At 62.8% G+C, this 20,747-nt stretch overlaps 7 protein-coding genes across 7 annotated transcripts; 4 read left to right on the top strand and 3 right to left on the bottom strand.

Moving 5' to 3' along the window:
• Positions 1-95: 95 nt before the first annotated feature.
• Positions 96-2,450, top strand: VTJ83DRAFT_4827 (uncharacterized protein; the record flags this gene model as incomplete). The annotated part of the gene is made up of 3 exons (XM_071011359.1): positions 96-1,526; positions 1,615-2,077; positions 2,170-2,450. The coding sequence occupies 3 exons, from the start codon at positions 96-98 to the stop codon at positions 2,448-2,450; spliced, it is 2,175 nt and encodes a 724-aa protein (XP_070866277.1).
• An 810-nt stretch (positions 2,451-3,260) lies between these two features.
• Positions 3,261-4,352, bottom strand: VTJ83DRAFT_4826 (uncharacterized protein; the record flags this gene model as incomplete). Its single annotated transcript, XM_071011358.1, has 1 exon — positions 3,261-4,352. The coding sequence occupies one exon, from the start codon at positions 4,350-4,352 to the stop codon at positions 3,261-3,263; it is 1,092 nt and encodes a 363-aa protein (XP_070866276.1).
• Positions 4,353-7,093: 2,741 nt separating this feature from the next.
• On the top strand, positions 7,094-7,981 carry VTJ83DRAFT_4825 (uncharacterized protein; the record flags this gene model as incomplete). The annotated part of the gene is made up of 1 exon (XM_071011357.1): positions 7,094-7,981. One exon carries the CDS (start codon positions 7,094-7,096, stop codon positions 7,979-7,981), a length of 888 nt encoding a protein of 295 aa, XP_070866275.1.
• Positions 7,982-9,083: 1,102 nt separating this feature from the next.
• VTJ83DRAFT_4824 (uncharacterized protein) lies at positions 9,084-9,940 on the top strand (the record flags this gene model as incomplete). The annotated part of the gene is made up of 2 exons (XM_071011356.1): positions 9,084-9,304; positions 9,391-9,940. 2 exons carry the CDS (start codon positions 9,084-9,086, stop codon positions 9,938-9,940), a joined length of 771 nt encoding a protein of 256 aa, XP_070866274.1.
• Positions 9,941-11,120: 1,180 nt separating this feature from the next.
• VTJ83DRAFT_4823 (uncharacterized protein) lies at positions 11,121-12,532 on the bottom strand (the record flags this gene model as incomplete). The annotated part of the gene is made up of 3 exons (XM_071011355.1): positions 11,121-11,328; positions 11,430-12,230; positions 12,300-12,532. 3 exons carry the CDS (start codon positions 12,530-12,532, stop codon positions 11,121-11,123), a joined length of 1,242 nt encoding a protein of 413 aa, XP_070866273.1.
• A 1,263-nt stretch (positions 12,533-13,795) lies between these two features.
• VTJ83DRAFT_4822 (uncharacterized protein) lies at positions 13,796-16,429 on the top strand (the record flags this gene model as incomplete). The annotated part of the gene is made up of 2 exons (XM_071011354.1): positions 13,796-16,039; positions 16,169-16,429. The coding sequence occupies 2 exons, from the start codon at positions 13,796-13,798 to the stop codon at positions 16,427-16,429; spliced, it is 2,505 nt and encodes an 834-aa protein (XP_070866272.1).
• Positions 16,430-17,130: 701 nt separating this feature from the next.
• VTJ83DRAFT_4821 (uncharacterized protein) lies at positions 17,131-18,318 on the bottom strand (the record flags this gene model as incomplete). Its single annotated transcript, XM_071011353.1, has 3 exons — positions 17,131-17,480; positions 17,622-17,970; positions 18,028-18,318. 3 exons carry the CDS (start codon positions 18,316-18,318, stop codon positions 17,131-17,133), a joined length of 990 nt encoding a protein of 329 aa, XP_070866271.1.
• Positions 18,319-20,747: the final 2,429 nt, after the last annotated feature.

Below are 20,747 nucleotides of genomic sequence, written 5' to 3'. Positions count from 1 at the left end.
CAGACCCTTCTTCCCCCCATCCTCCCACCCCCCCCCCCCCCCCCCCGACGGTCGATTCCCGTAACATCCAAGGAGGGAAACCGAGATCGCCTGCCATGAGCGCTCCTCCTCCTCCCGCTCCCCCTTCAGGGGCTGCCGCCCCTCCGGGCAATGGCGCTCCTCGTCCGCAGGTCATCGCGCGCAAGCCGGCCACGGCCAACCCGCTGGTGGCAAGGAAGAAGCCACGCCCGAAGCCTGCCCTCTCCCGTCCACCGGCGCCCGCCGCCGCCTTGGCCCCGAGCAAAGGCGGCCCCGTAGCGCCCAAGAAACCCATCCTCAACGACCCGAACGATCCCAAGATGCGCCAGCTGGCCCAGACCCGCGCCCAGAACGGCGGCTGGTCCGAACAGGTTTCTGCCAAGTACACCGAGTTTCCGCTCGTCGTGACCAAAAAGTCGCTGCTCGAGGGCATCCGGCACCACATCATGCGTCTCAACAAGGGCAAGGGGGAGCCGGGCAAGGCCAAGGGCGATGCCATTGTCGACGTGACGAACCAGGACCAGTTCCCGCGCCCCGTCACGCTGCTGCGCCGCGACCCGAGGTTGCCGCCCGCGCACCGCATGGCCGTCAAGGAGGAGTCGACGCCCCCTCCGCTCGACCCTGCGGCGGCGGCCGAGTACGAGCGCGCTCGCCAGCTCAAGGCCGAGAAGGAGGCCCAGCGCGCCCTCGACCAGGCCCAGATCGCGCCGGTGCTTCGGGGCTCGAACGATCCGAAGCCGACCAAGAAGGACAACCAAAAGAAGGACAAGCCCATCGCCTTTTACGGGCGAAACTCGGACATGCAAAAGAAGGAGTCCAAGATCCACTACGAGGAGACGTGGCCGTGGCACCTGGAGGACGCCGAGGGCAAGTCCGGCGTGTGGGTCGGCTCGTACATTGCCAGCCTCTCGGACCTCAACGTCGCCCTCGTCATCGACGGCGCGCGGTTCCGGATGATCCCGCTGGAGCGGTTTTACCGCTTCGACGAGAAGCCCAAGTTTGAGACCCTGTCGCTCGACGACGCCGAGAAGCTGATGTACGAGGTCAAGGAGGTCAAGCGCTGGGTCATGAAGCAAAAGGAGCAGGAGCAGCTCGAGCGGGAGAAGAGCGAGACGCGCCAGTTCCTGCGGGGCCCCGCCCGCGTCAAGACCGAGAGCCTCACGTCCCGCCTGGCCCGCCGCTCCGAGCGGCAGGACGACTTCGAGCTCGACATGGAGGGCGACGAGTTCCAGGACGACGACGAGGCCCCCAACATCGAGGGAGACGAGGACGAGGATACCAAGGAGGCCAAGGAGCGCATCCGCCGCGAGCAGGTGCAGGCCAACACGTTCGGCGAGGGCGAGGAGGCCAAGGTGGAACAGGAGGAGCGCGAGCTGCAGCTCGAGAGGCTACGGGCCAAGATGATTGGCAAGCAGACGGTCAAGACCCTCAAGAAGCTGGAGCACGCCCACGACTTTGACGACTTTGAGTCCGGCTCCGAGGAGAACAACCCCTTCACGGATGCTTCGGTAAGCGGCCCCCCTCCTGCAGGGCGCCGAAGGCGGCCCTGCCCGCCGTGCCCGCCGTGCTCGCCGTTGAGCTGACCCGTTTCCAGGCGTCCGACGAGGAGGAATCCGACGACGAGGAGGAGCGCGAGGACGAAGACGCCGCCAAAAAGGACCCGGGCGCCGCCTCGGGGGCCACGACCAAGGGCAACACGACGCCCTCGGGCCGGCAGAAGGCGGTCGACGCGCTCAAGAAGGGCAACAAGCTCAAGAGGCCTGGGTCCCCCAACATGTCCGAGTCGAGCGACAACGAGGCGGCCCGCAAGAAGCTCAAGACGACGGCGGGCAAGGGCTCCGTCGTGCCCAGCCGCGGCGGCACCCCATCCCGGGCCGGCCCAAGCCGCCGGCCGCGGGATCGTCGGCCATGAGCGACGGCGAGGCCACCGCGGGAGAGATGTCGGATGCCCCCGGCGCCAAGCTGAAGCAAAAGTTCAAGGCCAAGACGGTGATGCGCCCCGCCCCCGGCGCGACGCCGTCGGGCTCGAGGGCGGGCAGCCCGGCTCCGGGCGGTGGTGGTACGTCCCGCGATCTCTGCAGAGCTCGCTCTACCTTGTTTCTCTTTTTGACGGCCTCGTGCTAATACGCTCGCTCTTTGCGCGTCTCGCAGGCTCCGCCGCCGCCGCCAAGCCCACCGGCACCCCCAGCGGCTCGCCTCCTCCGACCGGCCAGGCGCCGGACAAGATCCAACCCAAGGAGATCGCCGACGCCATCGCCACCCACGCCAAGGACGGCATCGCCCTGCCGGCTCTGTTCCAGATGTTCCAGAAGCGCATCAACAAGCCCGGGCACATGACCAAGACGGAGTGGATCCAGTGGGTCAAGAACTACGCCGTCTACGGGCCGGACAAGCTGCTGAGGCCCAAGGCGGGAAGCCCGGCGCCGGTGTGAGCGCCTCGGGTGTCGGCTGTGGCCGCGGCCCTGAAGAAGGCGGCGGCGGCTGGTGGTGGTTTAGGATTTGGGTTGGGAAGGTGTTTGGCAATGATTGCACCGAGGTTGAGGACGGACGAGGTGGGAGGGGGAGGAAGCAAGAAGTGCGGCAAGAGTTGCTTGTAATGTAGTCAGTCTACCGGCGGAGCTGGGAATATTGAACCCCGGGTAAAGCGAGCAAAGCGATGAGGCTTCGCGGCAATGCCGCGGACAAGAGAGCGTGGGATCATGCTATATCCCCCCACGGACCACCATGCTTCGGGTCCTTGGGTTTTGTTTCTTTTTCCCATTTTTTTTTCTTCTTCTGGAGGCTGACAGGGTAGAAGAGAACCCGACGTAGCTCCTTCGCCGCCGTCTTGTGCTCCTGACGGCGTTGGCTCCCGTCCGTCCGCCCGTGGGACGACAGCGGAGGGAACCCTCGTCGTCCATAGAACGAAGAAGCCTGTGCCGAACCTGCTGGGCCCCACCAAGATGCGGTGCGGAAAAGACGCTTCTTGAGAGAATTCGAATTGATTCGAAGCGCATGCGTACCCCGTGCTGCGCCGGTCCAAAACGGTGTCTTGCCGGCTTGCTGCATCCCATGGACCGTATACCGGCCCTTCCTGACCGACCCCTTCCCCGACGTTGCCGCCCCGAAACCATCCGTCAAAGAGCAAGCCAGCAACCTCCACCTCCTCCCCGCCATATCTCCCATGATTAAGCTTTTTTTTTTCTTTCATTACTCGTCCATGGCCCAAGCATACTCCAACCCCTTGGCCATCTCCCTCCGGTTCAACGCCTTGAACCTCTCCGCCTCGAACCCGTTCCCCCGATCCACCCCGTCCCACCGATACCCCGGCCGGATCCCGTACCGGTTCGGCGGCGCGGCGCCCTTGTACGCGGGCCGCTGGCCCTTGATGCCCTTTTTCCTTTTCCCGCCGGCGCCGCCTCCCGAATCCGCGCCCAGGAACTCGGCCATGGGGTCGTGCCACCGCCCCTGCTGCTTGAGCTCCTCGTTGAGCTCGGCGTCGTCCCGGCCCCGGGCCAGCGGCATGACGGCCGCGTCCTCGAGCGCCTGCCTCCGCGCGGCGGCCTGGCGGGCCTGCACCTCGCCGCGGAGCAGCTCCGCCTTGGCGCGCTCGCGGCGCTCGGCCTCGGCCTGGGCGCGCCGGGCGGCGGCGCGCAGGAGGGACGCGTCGACCCGCCGGCCGGTCGCGTCGCGGAGGATGGTTTCCTCCCCGGCCCCGACGCGTCCCTGCCGGGGTCGGAGGAGCCGGCTTGCTTGCGCTCCTGCTGGGCTTTCTGCATGGCGGCGAACTCGGCGGCCTCGGCCTCCTGCCGCGCGCGGAGCTGGGAGGTGAGGGCCGCGGCGGATTGCAGGCCGGCGAGGGTGCCGTTGGACATCATGGGCGTGTCGGCGGCCGGTTTCGAGGCTGGGGGTGCGGCGATGGTGGCGGTAAGGGTCGTGGGGTCTTCTGGCTCGTCGGCGTCGGCGGCGAGGGCGCGGGACTCGGCGGCCGCGGAGGCGATGATGGCGTCGGCGGCTGCCGCGTCGGCGTCCATCTCGGGGGCGTTTTTGGAGGAGGTGGTAGTGGTGGTGAGGGCGGAGGAGCCGATGGTTTTCCAGGCGGACTTTTTGGCGCGGCGAAAGTCGGCCGAGGTGCCGGCCACCGTCACGGGCATGTCATCGTCCTGGTCGGCGTCCGAGTCTTTGCGGCTGCTGCTGCCCCAGCCGGTCTCGTCATCGTCGGTGATGAGAAGCCCCGAGGAGGAAGAGGCGCCGGCGTGCTTGCGCTTTCGCTTCTTGGAGGAGGAGCTGGATGAGGAGGGCTTGCGCTCGACCGAGAGGTAATGCGCGGCGAGATACGCTGCCTTGTCTGACATGGTGGGTTCCCGAAGGGGGGAGGGAGGAAGGACGGGCTGTGCGGGTTGTTGTTTTGGATGATGTCGTCTTTTGCGATGTGGTGGATTGCGTTGTAGCCTTTGGCGATGCCATCAAGGTACCGCGCTTCCCCCGGCATTTGATCCGGTGGGTCCGGTGGGTCCGTCCTGTCCTGAACGGTAACGGTAACGGTAACGAACTAGCTGGAGTCGTAAAGCAGGTCTTGGCAGGTAACTTTCCTTCTTTGCCCTTGGCACATCCAAGTGGATGCTATAGTACTACTGCGTAGAACTAACTAGCCCCGCCTCCGCTGGGCAGCCTTCTCCAGGGCTGTCCCGCCTGTTTGCGCCTGTTGCGGGAGCCATGGACGCCAGTTGGAGAAGGGCTCCACATTCTCCAACCTGCTCGAGGTGCCCGGACCCGACCGACCTGGGTCCTGCCCCCGGCCTGGGCCAGACCGAAGACAGGACCTGAAGTCACCGGGCTTGGCATCTTCTTCCCATTTGGGTTGGTCCTGAGATGGTCGAGACCAGGATGGGGGGGGGGGGGGGGGGGAGCCTTGACACCGGACGCCCCTTGAAGTCCTCCCGTGGTAGGTTCCAAAGAAAAGCACGGGCTGTTGCAGTCGAAGACCACCACCCACCGTAGGATCGATGGCGCCAACGTCCTCATCTCCCTCGTCGGTCTGCGCTGCTTGGCTCCAGCCTCGGCCTGGCAAAGAGCCGTCCGTCCGTCCGTCCGTCCGTCTGTCTGCCCCGTCCATCATCAGCTGGGTAGGTGGCTCGGGGTCAGCCGACCACCCCAGGCCACCAACCGGTTCTGGACGCTTGGGGTCATGGAGAGCTTACATGTCGTGAATCTCGTGGGATGCGTGCAGGGTGGCTTCGCCGAACCACCGTCACAGGAGTCAGCTGGTCCGGTTCATGCGGAACCGGTACTCTCTCCGCATCCGCTGCACATGAACCGTCTGGTCTGTTCCCCATCCCCCATGGTTGATACGAGGAAACCGCCTATCAGCCTATCGTCAGCGCGGGCGGCATTCCACCCCGTATCCTAATCCCGTCGTGTTTCGGATCGGCGGTGATCGACCTGGCTCAGGCCCGGCCAATCACTGCCGTCCAACGGACCGCAAGGAGCCGATAACTTGACGTTATGGTGAGCCGCGGCAGAGCGCGGCCACCCCGCCTTGATTCCGGCCTTGGGCTTGTTGGAGTCTGTCAGGGCCATCTCCGTTGCCTGGCTCGACAGGGCGCCGGGCTTCTTCAACCCCCACCGTCGAGACGGTCCAAAAAGGGGGTTGCTCCGCTCTTGTACACAGTAGAGTACTGTGTACCTGCAGGACGGCCGTCCGTTAGGCGCATCTAAACTCCCGCTCCAAGTGGAGTGCTGTGTGTAACTACTCAGTAATACTGTGTAGTTGCTCCGCACGTTTTGTTTTCTGGGGAACCCCTTCAACGGCTTGGCAATGCCAATAGCCGGTGTGTCCGCCACATCCCCAGGTTCTTACAAAGAACAGAACCCACATGATCATGGGTTCTCCTTTCGAGAACAAAGCAGCACCTTGGAAGCCCTTCCATTCCTTGAAGAATGGGCTTCACAGCCCCGCAAAGAATCCACGTTGACAGGAAAAGATCCAATCGGCCAGCGTGCGGACCTTCGAATCAGGGCATTCCTCTTCTTGGCCCCGAGACCCGCATGACTCGCATCGTCACCGATGCGGGCGAAACGGTACCTGTGACGGTCTTCGTCTGTGATCATGCAGATGAAGGTCGTCGGCACGGGTGGTTATCATGAGGTCCCCCCCCCCTCCGGGTGTGCGTTGGCAAGAAGCGGCCACAGCCTCGTCCAAGGCAACCCACCTCGGACCCCTCCCTAATGTCTACTGTGTACATGCCTACGAGGATGAAAAAGGATCCCAGGAATCTCAAAAGGCGGGGGGCACGCACACCGTTATCCGCAAAGACGGCCTTCGCTAACGCCACCGCGGGCGGGCTGTGGCACACCAGCCTCGGCGCGTTGAGTAGCACACCCGGCAGGTCTGAATCAATCCACCTGCCCACCGCCGTGTCCCGTGTCCGTTCGAGGTGGATGGGAATGGGGGGTCATGGAATCGCCAGGCGGTACGGAGCACCGACGGGAACTCGCGCGTTCACCGTCTCCGCGATCTGCGCCGTCCAGATCCGCGGCGAACCGTGTCGGTCCGCCGATGCTCGGGGACCCGCGCTCCCGAAACCCCTCGACGCCCGCGCTGCACCTCGCTGGCTCCGGCGCGAGTCGAGGCCTTGATGGCTTCCGCCATGGCGACCCGCTCACCGCTTCTCGAGTCCCGCTCGGCGCCTCTTGGCTTCAAGGTCCCGCCGTCCATGTCGGATGCCGTCAGCGGCTCCGTTTCGCCTAGGTGTATGTATACGGGCATCCTTTGGCTGCGTAGAGCAAATCGGGATCTACGCGGATGGCCTTCCCCAGACGGTTCCTCAAGTCTCGTTCGGTGCCTGAAATCAGCTGCTGCTTGCCACGGGTACCGTAACCATCCATCTTCCCCTCGTCCTCTTCACGGTAGCCCTTGGCGACGAGACACTCGCAAGCAGGGGAGGCAGGGGAAAGCAGGAGGGAAGGGGGCGGGTGCTATGGAGATAGATAGCTATAGCGCGTTGGCCAAGCAGCAAGATCAAGGCGACCAAGTTCCATGGCCATGACATAGGCCATAGGGCGATGGCAAGGGCCAAGACTGCAGAGAGCCTGTATGTTGTGTCCTTCCCAGGTCATGAGACATGCTCCGAGATGTTTGGTTGGCGACGAAGGGTTGTTACACCAAGCAACATCCTCCCTACATGCCAGCCTCGCACTTCGTGCTTACACCCTCAGACAACGTCATCTGCTTTTGCTTCTCTCCTCGCCGACGCCCTCTGAACCCTCGAAGCCTTCTCGCCCCCTGCCTGGGGGGTTCTGCACCGTTCCTGATTGCGAGACGGCTTGTTGTGGTACCGAGCACAGCCATTCGTCTCTTCAAGCTGTCCTCCTCCGGCGGGTCTTGTTGTTCCATGGGACCCTGGCGTGTAGGGATGGACAAGAACAAACATCCAAGGAAGATGGAAGGTTTCGGACCGACGCGACGCAATGCGTTCTTCCTTTGTCCTTCAGGCGGGAGCTTGCCACTCCCGTCAAGAGAACCCCTGAGCGAAAGAAACCTGCCGTCGCCAGAAGGCCCTGGGGCGTTCGTTGCCAGAGCTACGGACGGTCCTCGCCGGTGACCGACCTGCACCCCCAGGCGAGCACGCTGGAATGGGATGCAATGGATACCCGTACAAGCCCCGTGTTTTGCGCGGGTGCGCCGTGCCACCGGCATTCTGCACGAATCAGCAGCCCTTCGGTCTTCGGTCGGCCAGGTTGGGAGGCATCGAAACGAGGTCGAAGACAATGCAGAAACCAGGATTCCCGGGCTTGCGCGGGATACAAAGGCTGGTTGCCCGATCCTTCCACCGTTCACGTTGGTTGCCGCACCGTGGGAGATCCAAGACGCCCGGGGCTCCGTTTGTCGCGCCGCCTGCGAATGACGGAAGGACGCCAACAGGTCTCGTCATCCGCAGGCCAACGTGGGCCAGCCAAGGCCAGCCGATTGGCAGGCAGCTAGCTTGAGGAGGGCCCCATCATGTCGGCCGGGCACCTGAGCAGCGCCCCTTGTCTGACATAGGCGGTGTTGGTCATCCGCGGCCGGGTCGCCGGTTAGGCTGCTGGGGCTGTCAACCAACCGCGGGCAGTGCCAGGGCGGCGGCGGCAACCCCCGAACCCTGGTACCCCACACTTCCCTTTCCATCACGCCCCGGGCCCCGGCGGTGGGCGGTGCGCCACCGCTTTCCATGCCTGTCGCTATCAGCTGCGCAGTCCCCACATCGCTCCCCCGGCGCGGTACCTATCTCGGGAGGGAATGATGCCATGGGTGACAGGAGGTGTACATACGCGGTAACTAGCGTATGTACTTACAGACGTCTATAAGTGCCGAGGGCTCAGGGGTGGGGAGGAGAGAGGGTTGCTATCAAGCACATAAGGATAAAGGGGACTTTCCTTCGTCTTTTTCTTTTTTTTTTCTTCTCTTTTTTTGGTTTCTTTTTGCAAACACGCACGACGAAAACAAGGACGACCTAGACAAAGCCCCAAGCAAGTTCCTGTTGCGGCGGCTGTGAGAACCCTTGCGGCTCAGCCATTTCGTCATTCTGCAGCTGCTTATCGCGGACGCTAGCGCCGTGAGGACGGCTGCTCCGTATTATTCACCACGCCCGGCCGCCTCGCATCTGAGTCACTCCCCGGCGGTCTTCCAAAAAGGGCCAACCACCATTTTTTAAACCGGATCCCAGAGCCTGTCCCGTCACATTTCACCTCAGACAACAAAGGTCACCTACCCATCCCTTTTCTTTTGTTGAGTTCCCTGGAACCGCAATCGAACCCAGGCGGCTCCGGCTTGCTCGGTCATCGTACGGGGGCACGGACCAGTCTCCCTTGTAACACGCTCTATCAGGAGGTGCCTGGCCTCGGAAGGATACTACTATACATCAATCCCCCTCGGCCCAAGGGTTCCGGCTCTCCGACCGTTACGACGTCTTGTCTTCCTTTTCCCATCTTTCCAAGCCTCGTCGACATCCTCCATTCATCCCCGGCGCATCTCTCCCGCCAGGGCCGACTCACCGCAGCCGGCCATCCAACACCCTACGCGTTCCCCCACGACAGCTTCCATCACCATGACGACCTTGTCCGACGCTGCTCAGTTCGAGCGCGACCTCCGCGCCGCGAGGACCGAGTGGAAGCATCAAAAGGACCACGTTGCGAAATGGGCCTACGGCACCCGGCCCCTCTACGGCGTCCGGGTGGATTGGAACGGCAACCTCCCGGCCGGATCCACGCTGCCCGAGTCCGTGCTGTCCAAGGCGAGGCCGTGCAGGAAGCCCAAGTCGAAGAACTCGTATGTCCTTCATTCCTTGTCCCACCAACCCCTCCCGCCCCCGCCGCCTCTCCATCCGCAGAACTGACACCCCATCCCTGCTGCAGCGGCGTCAAGCCCCACAACTTTGTCAAGCCCGGCGGCCGTCTCCAGTACTACACCCCGCTGGGCCGCCAGCGCGTCGCCTGCCACGTTCTCGCCGAGATGCAAGACGCCACCTCGGCCCTCATGGCCCGCCGCGCCGGCAACCCCAACGCCTTTCCGGAGCCCGCCCGCGTCCGCTCGGGCAGCCTGTCGTCGTCCTCGTCGGCCCTCAGCTCTTCTTCCGCCGCCGCGGACCCCTTCATCTACAGCTTTGACTGCACAGAGTCTCCCAACCGGCCGCTGACGCTCGAGGTGTTCGTCAAGCCCTCGGGCGTCAACCGGCACGGCGGGCGCGGCGGGAGGAACGGCGGGCTCGGGGGCGAGACGGAGAGGTTGGTAGAACGCGAGTACGAGGTGGTGGATGGCAACGGGGAGCCGGTCCGGGGGAGGCGGGTGAGGGCGATTCTGAGGAAGGAGGAGAGGGGGAGGAGGGAGAGGAAGGGCGAGAGCGGCGACGGCGGCGTCGGCGCCGAGGAGAGGTGGGAAGAGGATGAAGGGTTCGAGCTGATCTGATGGCGACCCGGCCCCCCCCCCTTACCTTGTTCCTCCCTCCTTTGTCTTCTCTCGTCTTCCTCCCTTCTCTTCTCTTTCTGACTTCGATCTCTCTCATCCAGAAACGGGCTCATGGAGCGCGGCCTGGACGGGGGAGCTTCTTTGGTAATAGCGCACGAGCGTGGGTTCTCGTCGGTTTTTTTTTTTTTTTTTTTCTAATTGCATTGTTTCGGACGGGGTGTCATTCAGCGGGTTGGTATCGTCGCAGCGAAGATGGCATGGACGAGAGAGGAAGGGTGACAGGTTCCTCGAGAACCGCCTCCGTTACACCGAGGCCACAGGATCGGCACTGGACGTGTAGGGACCATGGGGTCAGGGATTTGGGCAGACAACCATGTTATAACGGGTAACGACTCGATAAATCATGAACCTTACTCATCCGCTAGGTAGCTCACATGGCAGAAATCCAGAGGGCGCGGATCCGCGCGAATGGGGCATCTCATTTCGTCGGGCTATCTATCATAAAGACGGCCGTGCATCCGCTGCTCCGCATGCGAGGCAGTAGATTACGCCGATCTGGCACCCGCCATGATGGTGCTTGCGCATCCGTTGCCGTATCCCTCAAACACCGAGATCCCATGATTACCTAACATTCCATACCATTCCATATTCCATTCCCGTTCCATGCCGACCCGTATTCCTAACCGTATCCATACACGTGACCATTCCCAGCGTCGGCCCTGACAGACAGTTGTATCCCGTCAAAGGGTCATATTCTAAATGTGTACACGATGTGCCCCGAGGCGCGGGGGGGGGGGGGGGGGGGTATCATATCCGTACATGCAAATGCGCTCTATCCTGCAGGCAGCGTTTTGATCAGTCATTTCATCTAGGTCACCAGACGAGCAGGTCGATGGTGGTAAACGTACCTCTCAACACATAGGACTCGCATGGTAAAATGGCAAAAGGAAAGAAACAAGAAAGAGAAAAAAAAAAAAAAAAAAAGTCCTTACACAAAGCGCATTGTTTCCAACACCGACAGGGTGGAGGAGTTTGTTCAGCCAAACCAGGAAATAGGTGGGCGTCTCTCCTCGTCACCGTCACGGTTGTTCATGAACCGCGATGGCCCTACTGCCGTATGCCGTACATGGCTCGTCGTCGTCACCAATCAATCACTCGCTCGCTCGTTCGCTCGCCGTCGTCAACCGGGGAACTTCCTGCCCATGAGCAACTCATAATACGCTCGCTGCTCCGCCTCGGTGCCGAGCTCGGGGTCAAAGTCCGGGTCGCCGCCGTGGGCCGCCTCCTCGGGGATCGGCTCCGGGTTCGCGCTCATGGTGTAAAAGTCGGAAAGGGTTTCGTTGGGGGCGAATCCGAGAGAGGCGAGGGTCCGAGAGGCGTGCTTCGCACTGCAAAGACGGGAAGACCTGGATTTAGCATGGGCCCTGGGGGAAGGTACTGGTAGTGAAGCAAAGCAGGGTCGATGGGAAAACCAAACAGGGGCTCTGACGTTTGCGTTGCGTCCTTGGCCACGATGTCGAACAGCGACGACATGGTCAGCTGCGCCGGCGGCAGGTGGTGGTGGTGGGGCTGCATCGCGAGGCCGTGGTGGGAGGCGGGACCAGCGGTGGTGCCGGCAGCGGTGGTCGTCACCGAGGGGGCCGTGTGGACCGGAGCGGCCGCGTGCACCGAGGGGACTGGGCCGAGCGAAGGGACCGTGGAAGCCAGGTACGCCGGCTGGACCGGGGGAGCCGAAACTGGTTGGGCCTGTGGGTTGCTAGCCTGGGTCGGGGTATTGTGAGGAACGGTCGCAGGCGGGTTCGATACGAGCTGGGCGCCAGCGTTGCTCTGGGCTGTGGCAGCATTGCTGTTGTTGTTGTTGTTGCTGTTGTCGTCGTCAACCGGGGCGTCGCCGCCGGTGGCCGCATTGGATCCGGCCTCGTCAGCACCCGAGGTGCCCGCAGGAGCGCCGTTGTGGCCAAAGATGGCGAGGTGGACGGGGCTCTGGTGCCATCTGGCGATGAGAGCATCCTGCTGCGCGGCGTCCCGGATGGTGGCGATGGTGCTCTGGCCGGCGGCGGAGCGAAGGCTGTTGTCGATGAGGGCTTCGATGCCAGGTATGCCGGCCAGGATGGCGCCCCAGGCGGCGGCGGCCTCCTTGTACATGTTCAGAGCCATGCGGTAGCCCTTTTGGGGACCGCGACGCTTGATGGGGCGCTCGTACGTGCACGGAACGTCGTCCCTCACGCAAACCGAGCACCGCGGGTTGGCGTTGTCGCACGGCTGGTGATACTTGTGGCAGTGGTCGCAGCTGCAAGGCGGTGAGCAAGGGAATGAGAAGGAAGGAATTGGGGTTGATGGGCAGTTGTTTTGCTCTTACGCGCGAGAGGTCTTCTTCCGCTTGCGAGGATTGGGAGGGGCGTCGCCCGGGCTGCCAGCGTCGGCCCCGGTGTCGCTGGGCGGCGGGGCCGGAGTCGAGGAGCGGGAAAGGTCCGGACCATCGCGAACGCTGTCTTTCTCTTTGCCCTTCCGACGCTTGTTGGCAGGGGTCGCAGCAGCCACGGCGCCGGCCGCTTTGTGACCGTTCGCCGTGCGCTGTTCGGCAGACTTCATGATGCTGATGCCGACAAGAGCTCCATAGGATCGGTCGGCGTGCAAGCACAAAAGCGAGCGAATGTAGGAGAATGCGACGGGGAACGATGGAAATGGCGCAACGCAGATGAAAACAAAGCGCAATGCCCGGCTGTTCCGCGGGGCATTCAGGAAGCACGCGCGCTGACGACGTTGAGGGTGGTTGATGTTGAAGGCTTGAAATGAAATGCATGTAACTGAACCGAACGATTACCAGGATGACAATTGGCGGGTTGTACAAAGTACGAAGCAGTGTAATCCCGCGTTGCGCTCCGGAAATCTGGGGCCGTCCTGGAGTGGGGCTCGCCGAGTGGGGCCAGGTGGTCCCAGGTTCCAGTTCCAGGTTGGCGCTCCGGGGAGTGGAAGAAGAAGTGTTCTACTGAGTAAGACAAACAGGATGAACCTGCAAACTCTCCGTCCAGGGCTGGAAATGGGAATTTCCACGCGTCATACAGAATGGACATGGGAAACTTTTTGCGTTCAATGCTGCTCTTCCTTGTGCAAATATAAAGCGATATAGGGAAAGAATTTCACCTTCATGTCCTTTGTATATAGTTACCACGTACCTAGTATAGTACATACACAGCAGACAAGACGGAGACGGTCCTCCCCTCCCCCCCTCTCTCTCCCAAAAAAAAAAAAAAAAAAAAAAAAGTCGGTAACATTTCACGGTAACGGTTGCTCTGCCGCCATTGGTCAATGGGAGCCCGGCCAACACCCCACAGCCGGCATCGTCTTTTACCACTGTTTACCAACCGTACGAAATTTACGCTCGTCTTGTCCCTCTTCACTCCGCACAACACCAGGATCTGCTGTGTAATCCGGGCAATCCACTGCCCCGCCGACGACAACGAGGGTCTACATTTTTCCCGGAACGTCGATCCCGACAAATCTGCCGACCGCATCAACGTCAAACGACGGCACTCCCGGTTGGGCTCTCCTAGGGTCGCCTTCTTTCCAGCGTTGGACCATAATTGATTCCTGTCTTCTCCCCCCCCCCTTTCAATGTCCTGCTCGTCGACGACTAAGCGATGTCGGTGCAAAGAGGAAACGGGCCTGGCATCGTTGCGATCTGCAGCTGATGACCACCACACCATCTGTCATTTCTAGCTGTCTCGTTCTCTTCCATCCTCGCATCCTCTCGTCCCTCTGCCGCGACGCTTTCCCCTCGCCACCCCCCTTCTCCGTCTCGGAGCTGACGCGGGCTCGAGAGAGAACCGCCGCCCAGGGGTACTCTACCCGACCATGGCTCCGCCAAAGAACCAGCTCCTCTTTGAGCCCCATGCCTCCATCGTCCTTGTCGGCTGCCGCGGCGCCGGCAAGCGAACCCTGGGGTTCATGGGCGCCCTCCATCTTCGCCGCCGCCTCGTCACCGAGGACCAGTACTTTGAGAAGCTCACCGGCCTGACCCGCGGCGACTACCTCGACCGCCACGGCCGGGACCAGTTTGTCCGCCAGGATGTGGACGTGTTCAAGCGCATGCTCGACGACAACCGAACCGGCTGCATCATCGAGTGCGGCATGAGCAGCTTCAACGACGAGGCCCAGGCCGCCCTGCGCGACTACGCCCGCACCAACCCCGTCGTCTACGTCCACCGCGAGAGCCGCAAGATCTTTGAGCTCATGGACGACGACGCCGCCGCCCGCCAGCTGCTCGAGGCCGATGCCAGCCACAGGAGGTGCTCCAACTTTGAGTACTACAACCTGTACGACGACTCGCGCCCGGCCGGTCCGCCGTCGGCCGGGTGGAACGTGCCCGGCCGCCCCCAGGATCCCGACGGCCACGGGGGGGCCGTCTCCCCGGGGCCGGCCAACCTGCTGGCCGCTCAGCAGGACTTTGCGCGGTTCCTCGACATCATCACGGGCCGCGGCGCCACCAAGGCCTGGCTTGAGAGCCCCTTCTCCGTCGCCGCCATCCCTCCCGAGTTCCGCTCCTACTCGTACGCCTTGCGCCTTCGCCTGTCGTACCTCCTGTCGATGGACCTCGAGTGGGCCGAGTTCGAGGCGCGCGGCGACTGCGTGGAGCTCATCATCGACACCTGGCCTCCCGACCTCGGCAACGAGATCGCGCGGCAGGTGGCCCTGATCCGACGCCACCTGGGCGTGCCCATCATCTACCACGTCGAGGAAGACCCGCGCGGCGAGCGCCGTCGTCCCCCCGAGGAGAAGAACCCCGCCGACAAGGAGCTGCTGGAGCTCGGCCTGCGGCTCGGCGTCGAGTACATCAGCGTCGACCTCCAGCGCGACGAGTCCCTGGTCCGCCACGTGCTCCAGCACCGCGGCCGGTCCAAGGCCATCGGCAACTACTGGTACACGGGCCTCGGCGCGCTCCCCTGGCAGGACGCGCGGCAGGTGGACCACTACGAGCGCGCCCGCGCCCTCGGCTGCGACATCGTCCGCATGGTACGGTTCTGCACCAACGACAGCCCGGCCGAGTGCCTCGACGACTTCAAGCGGCGTCTGAACGAGGCCATCCCGGATCCCAAGCCGCCCCTCGTGGCCTACGACTTTTCCGTCCTGGGCGTGCGCACCCCGCTGCAGACCCGCATCCTCGGCCCGGTTAAGCACCCGGACATGGACAACGGGCGCGAGCACCTGGCGACCGTGTCGACCGCCTACCACTCGCTCGAGCTTCAGTTCCGGCAGTTCCTGCTGGACCCGCTCAAGTTTTACGTCATGGGATCCAACGTGTCGTACTCGCTGTCCCCCACCATGCACGCCGCGGCCTACGACTTTTGCGGCATGCCGCACACGTTCCAAGCCGTCGGCTGCTCGACCCTGGATCGGCTCCAGGACCTGTGCCTGAGCGACTCCTTTGGCGGCGCCAGCCTGACGGCCCCGTTCAAGGTCGCCATCATGCCTCATCTCAAGGTCAAGAGCCACCACGCGACCGCCATCGGTGCCGTCAACGTGCTGCTGCCCCTGCGCGGCCGCACCTCGGCCATCCTGGACCACGCCAACTCGCGCAACAAGGCGGGCCGCGCGCACGACTTCTTTGGCGACAACACGGATTGGAGCTCGATCCTCACCTGCCTGCGCCGCGCCATCAGCCCTCGCAACCACGTCCAGCCGTCCCGCACCACCGGCCTTGTCATCGGCGCCGGCGGCATGGCCCGCGCCGCCATCTATGCGCTGTACCAGCTGGGATGCCGCAACATCTTCCTCTACAACCGCACCGCGGCCAACGCCGAAGCCGTGGCGAAGCATTTCAACGATTACTGGGCCGGCACCCCCTCGGCCTGCCCGACCACGGCCCCGACCGCCAACGGCAGCAGAAGCACGAGCCCGACCGCGGCCAACGGGGCGCCGGCGCGCGAGATCTGCCGCGTGCTGCGCTCGCTTGACGACCCTTGGCCCTCCGGGTTCCAGCAGCCGACCATGATCGTGTCGTGCGTGCCGGCGACGTCTGTCGACGGCAGCAACCCCCCGGCCGAGTTTGAGATGCCGCCGGGCTGGCTGCAGAGCCCGACGGGGGGCGTGGTGGTGGAAGTAAGTACTTGCTCGTTGATGGAGAATGATGCCCCCCCCCCCCCCCCCCTCTCACTTCTGCCCACCTTGGCGGTCCTCGACGCCCGCACCCGTTGGAAACGCTCTTGTGCTGACGTCCTACGCCAACAGCTCGCCTACGAACCCCTCGTGACCCCGCTTGTCGCCCAGATGAGAAGCATCGCCCAGGCGGAGCTGCCGGCGTGGACCGTCGTCGACGGCCTCGAGGTGGTGGCCGAGATGGCCATCGAGGCGTTTGAGCTCATGACGGGCCGCCCGGCGCCCCGCACCCTGATGAAGCAGGTGTGCCGCAAGGCGTTTGAGAGGCAGCAGGAGCGGCGGGATTTGAACAACGGGGCCGGACCCGAGGCAGCAACGTCGACGGGCTGGTAGCGGGCGGGACATGTCGGACCGGTCCGCCGGCTCGCGGCATGAACAGGGCATTGACGGCGGGTCTCGCGTTCTTTGATCAGTTACGCTCATCACGGTACGGAAATGGGATGGGATGGCATGGGATGGCATGGATACCCGGTGCATTTGAGTCCGAGGGTTGGTCGTGAGGGGAGTTTATGGCGCCGTATCATGGGCGATGCATGCATTTCGAGAGACGTTTTTTTTTTTTTCTCCGGAGAATGGATCAGTCGGTCTAGAGAATGCGACCCGTCATTGCACGTCTCTGTGATCATACTGTTTGTTGACGCTTTTTTTCCCCATGGTTTGGTTTGATATTCATCCTAGCGTACAAAACCCAAACCCCACGGGTCCCAACCTTTGAGAAACGCAACCCTTTTAACGCCTTGGCCATGTTCTGTTCTTGATGCCCGTCCCAGGATCGTTGTCATGCGTCATCCATCATGTCAAAGATCATAACCCAACGCCCAGGAACATATCTATCCAACAGACATTTCAGACACTATGAATAGCCACCTCAGACGCCGCCCATCCATACTTTTTGCAACCGCGTAACCCACCCCAGGCCCAAACCAGGAAAGGTATAAATAAGCAAAACATGGTTCAACAACATACGACGACGCACACACAAGAACAAAAAAGAGAAGAGAAAAAAAAATCCGTCATGATTCAGGCTCATCCCGTCACCCGGCCCCCTCTCCTCTCCTCGCCAACCAGGCCCCGGCCAGCCGGATGCGCTCGTACGCCCACCCGAGCTCCCACCCGAGCTCCCACCCGACGCGCTCCAGGCTCCGCAGCTCGTCGGGCGACAGGACGTCGTCCTCGCGGCCCTCGCGCTGGGCGCGCCAGACGGTCTGGCAGAGGTCGGTCAGGCAGGCGTGGGCGAGGGCGGTGATGCCGGGGCTGGTGGGCCCGGCGGCGGCGGAGGCGGGGAGGCGGAGGTGCGGGCCGGAGAGAGGGGTCGGGCGGGCGGTCCAGAGGGAGAGGAGGGCCGAGACGAACGGGGTGGCGGGGAAGGTGCCGTTGGGGAGCTCTGTGGTGGTTGGAGGGTTTCGCCCCGGGCCAAGGGGAGGGTGGTGGTGTTAGCGGAGGGTGGTTGCGGGCGCGGGCGCGGGCGTGTCTCTGCGGGGTTGTGGGTTGGAGAAAGGGGGGAGGAGAGTTTCAGGCGACTCACGAAGGTGGCAAAGGGAGAGGATGAGGTTGATGCGGTTCGGCGGGAGCGAAGGGTGGGGGACCACGTTGAAATACCACGGCGGCTGCTGCTGTTGCTGCTGTTGCTGTTGTTGCTGTTGTTGCTGCTGCTGCTGCTGCTGCTGTTGCCGCTGAGAGTAACGCGGGGATTTGGGGGGTGGCGTGGGGGGCTGGGATGATCGAAAAGAGTCCGAATCGGAGCTGGAGCTGGGAACAACCGGTTCGAGGGTTCGACGGTCGTTCTGGACGCTGCCTTGGGAGCGAGAGGAGCGTGGGGAGCGGGAAAACGGCAGGGAGATGCGGTGGTGTGGGAGGGGGCTTAGAGATGGGAGCTATGGCGGATGGTGAGCGATATTGTTGGGAGCGGATGAGACGGGATGGGCAGGTACCTGAGGAGCTGACGAGCCTCCGCTTGAGCTTGGCTTCGCAGAGTCCTTTTCTGAGCTCGGCGGCGGCGGCCGGAGCGCATCCGCGAGGAAGAGGATGATGAGGATGGTGGTGATGAGACGAGACTTTGCTGATCCATGCATGCGCGGAGTCCTGAAACTTACGCCAACAACGGCCAATATCGACGGCACCGAACCTAGTCCCGCAACATAGACAGAGGCATAGATGGTGAAGGCAGCCAGGGGGACCCCTAGAAGGAGCAGCCAGGCTCGGATGAGGTTGGCCACGGTCATGGTGATGGCGGGCAAGACATGATTCTTATCATCATCATCATCATCATCACCATCACGGTTGTGGCCGAGTCAAAACAATCAGCATGATAGAAGCAGCCCCGATCTGCCGGGAAGTGCTGGGCCGGTGTCTTGTCCTTGATGGACGAATACTGGTGGACAGAGAGAGAAGAGGGGATAGATAATAACGTGGGCGGCTCGATTCAAAAACAACGCGACAAGACTCCTTTTTTTTTCTGTCGGTTTTGTTTACCAGGTGTTCGAAGCCCTCTCGGCACCGGACGGCATGGGCGATTCGCACACAACATCTCACCTCTTGACTCGACGACGGAGAGCCCCGTGACGAAACAAGCCGTTGTCGCGCGAGGAGCACGGGGGCGGCGGGCTGCAGCCACCCAGGAGGGGGTTGCCTGGCGTGATAGGGCGAGAGGGCGGTGGGCTTGCCGACGCCAGACGCAGGGACCGCGAAGATTTGGAAACCAGTGGTTTCGAGCGCACGTTGGGGGGCGCCTGGTGTCCCGAGATGGCTAGGCTTGCGCCGGCGCCGGCTGCAGAAGCTCGGCGCCCCACGATCGCCAGCCAGGCGGCGCTCTCGGCACAAGAAACGGCGGTGGGATCGAGCTCCCGGAGAGGCGAGCTTCTTGTTTGTTGTTCTCCACGGGGTTGTGTTGTCGGAGGGGCTCGAGGAATGAAACATGAAACAGAAACAAGGGGACGAAGGGGACGGAGCACTGGCAGTAATACGTACTGTCTAGTTACTGTGTACAAGAACGTGTACATACCAGGACATGCTACCTGGAGCCCAGCGGTGCCCCGCTCACTCCGCGGTGGCCCAGCAGGCGGTGCTGTCAGTTCCACCCCCTTCCCGGTTGGCGCCTTCCATTCATCCTGTCCATCTCCCAAGACATGGTGGGAAAGAACAAAAGGATTCGACTTTCCTTTGGACGTATGTACAGTAATATGTACAGTACACTACTTATCGGGAAAGAATGATCCCGCTCTGGTGAGGGTTTTTTTTATTTTAATTTTTTTCTTTTTCTTTTTTTTTTTTGGTTGAGGGGTCAGGTGGTTTGTTTCTGCCCTCTCTCCGGTTCCATGGAACGCACCTATCCTGTCCAGTCCTGTCTCCAAGCGGCAGGTACCTGAGGTTGGCCGCCTCTCTGTCTCTCTCTCTCTCTCTCTCTCTCTCTTTTTCTCTCTCCCCCCCTCTCTCTCTCCTGATGACGGACGGGACGCAATGCGACGGTACAAGGCTGGCATCTGTCAGCCCTGGTCACCCGAAACAAAACAACCCAATCTTCCCCTGATTGGCCCGGCGCATGATCGCCAGCAGTCAGCCTGCTGCTGCGCCACCACGAGACGCCCATGTCCCTCTATCCTCAACAGGGCGGCCTGGCCGACGTCCCTGCTCCCGTCAATGCACCCCGCCATGGCCTTGACCTTCTTGCAAGGTCCATTGATCGTCTGGCGACATCGCCTCGTCCGTCAAGAACAGGCAGAAAAACAGCAGAATCACGAAGCTGCAGCCACAGCCGCACCCGCACCCGCACCCGCACCCTCACCCGCAGCCGGTGCCTCTCTTTGTTGATCGCTGCCCCATGCTTCAGGGAGCCCTCCGGCTTGCCTCCTGCTTCGTCTCCGAGCCGATCTGCTGCCTCCTCCGGGTGTCCCGGGGCGCCGAGACGGCCGTAGTGTCTCCACATCCTCCTCACACCCTCCGGTCCCGACACCGCCCCAAGGGAAACAAAGCCAAGCCGGCGCAGTGAGACAGACCATCCCTTACACGGTGCTCATCTGCCCCTTAGGTAGGCCGTAGTCACCGTCATCAACATCATCTCATGGCCGACATGGGGCTGTCCTCCTCGGGCGGGGAGAAGTCGCAGCTTCGCCGGCAGCCAGTCCCCCAAACCTCCCCGAGCCAGCTGCTGAGCTCCGGGACCAACGCGGTACCCATGACGGAAGAGGAGCTCGAGTTTCCCTCCCCGGGCACGGCATCGTCATCCTCCTACATCGTGGCCCGGTCGCCCACCCCTCCCCCGTACTCGGGCCCGTCCACCCCGGCTCAGCAGCCTCTTTCCCCCGTACCGCAGGACGACGACCCGGCCTCGTTTCCGCGCTACCCGGGCCTGCCCACCATCAACTACCGCCTCTACCGACCGCCTCTGTTCACCCTCTCGGCCGACAAGACCACCATCAAGACCACGGCCGACCACTTCTCGTCCAGCGCCGCCGTCTTGGTCTCCCTGATCCGCCAGCAGGCGTCGGTCCCGCCCAAGCCGCAGATCCGCATCGTCGGCCGCCGCCAGCACAGCCAAACAAACGACTTTGACCTCCGGCTGAACCTGCTCCCGCTGCTCGTGCCCGACGACCCCAAGCAGCGCCTCGACTACCTGCGCTGCGTCGGGCCGGGCGAGGTGGCGTACCGCGGCGGC

Source organism: Remersonia thermophila, chromosome 4, assembly GCF_042764415.1.
Source record: "Remersonia thermophila strain ATCC 22073 chromosome 4, whole genome shotgun sequence".
Classification (NCBI taxonomy): domain Eukaryota; kingdom Fungi; phylum Ascomycota; class Sordariomycetes; order Sordariales; family Chaetomiaceae; genus Remersonia; species Remersonia thermophila.
Note: the sequence above shows the minus strand (reverse complement) of the source record. Positions and strands in the feature narration are given on the sequence as shown.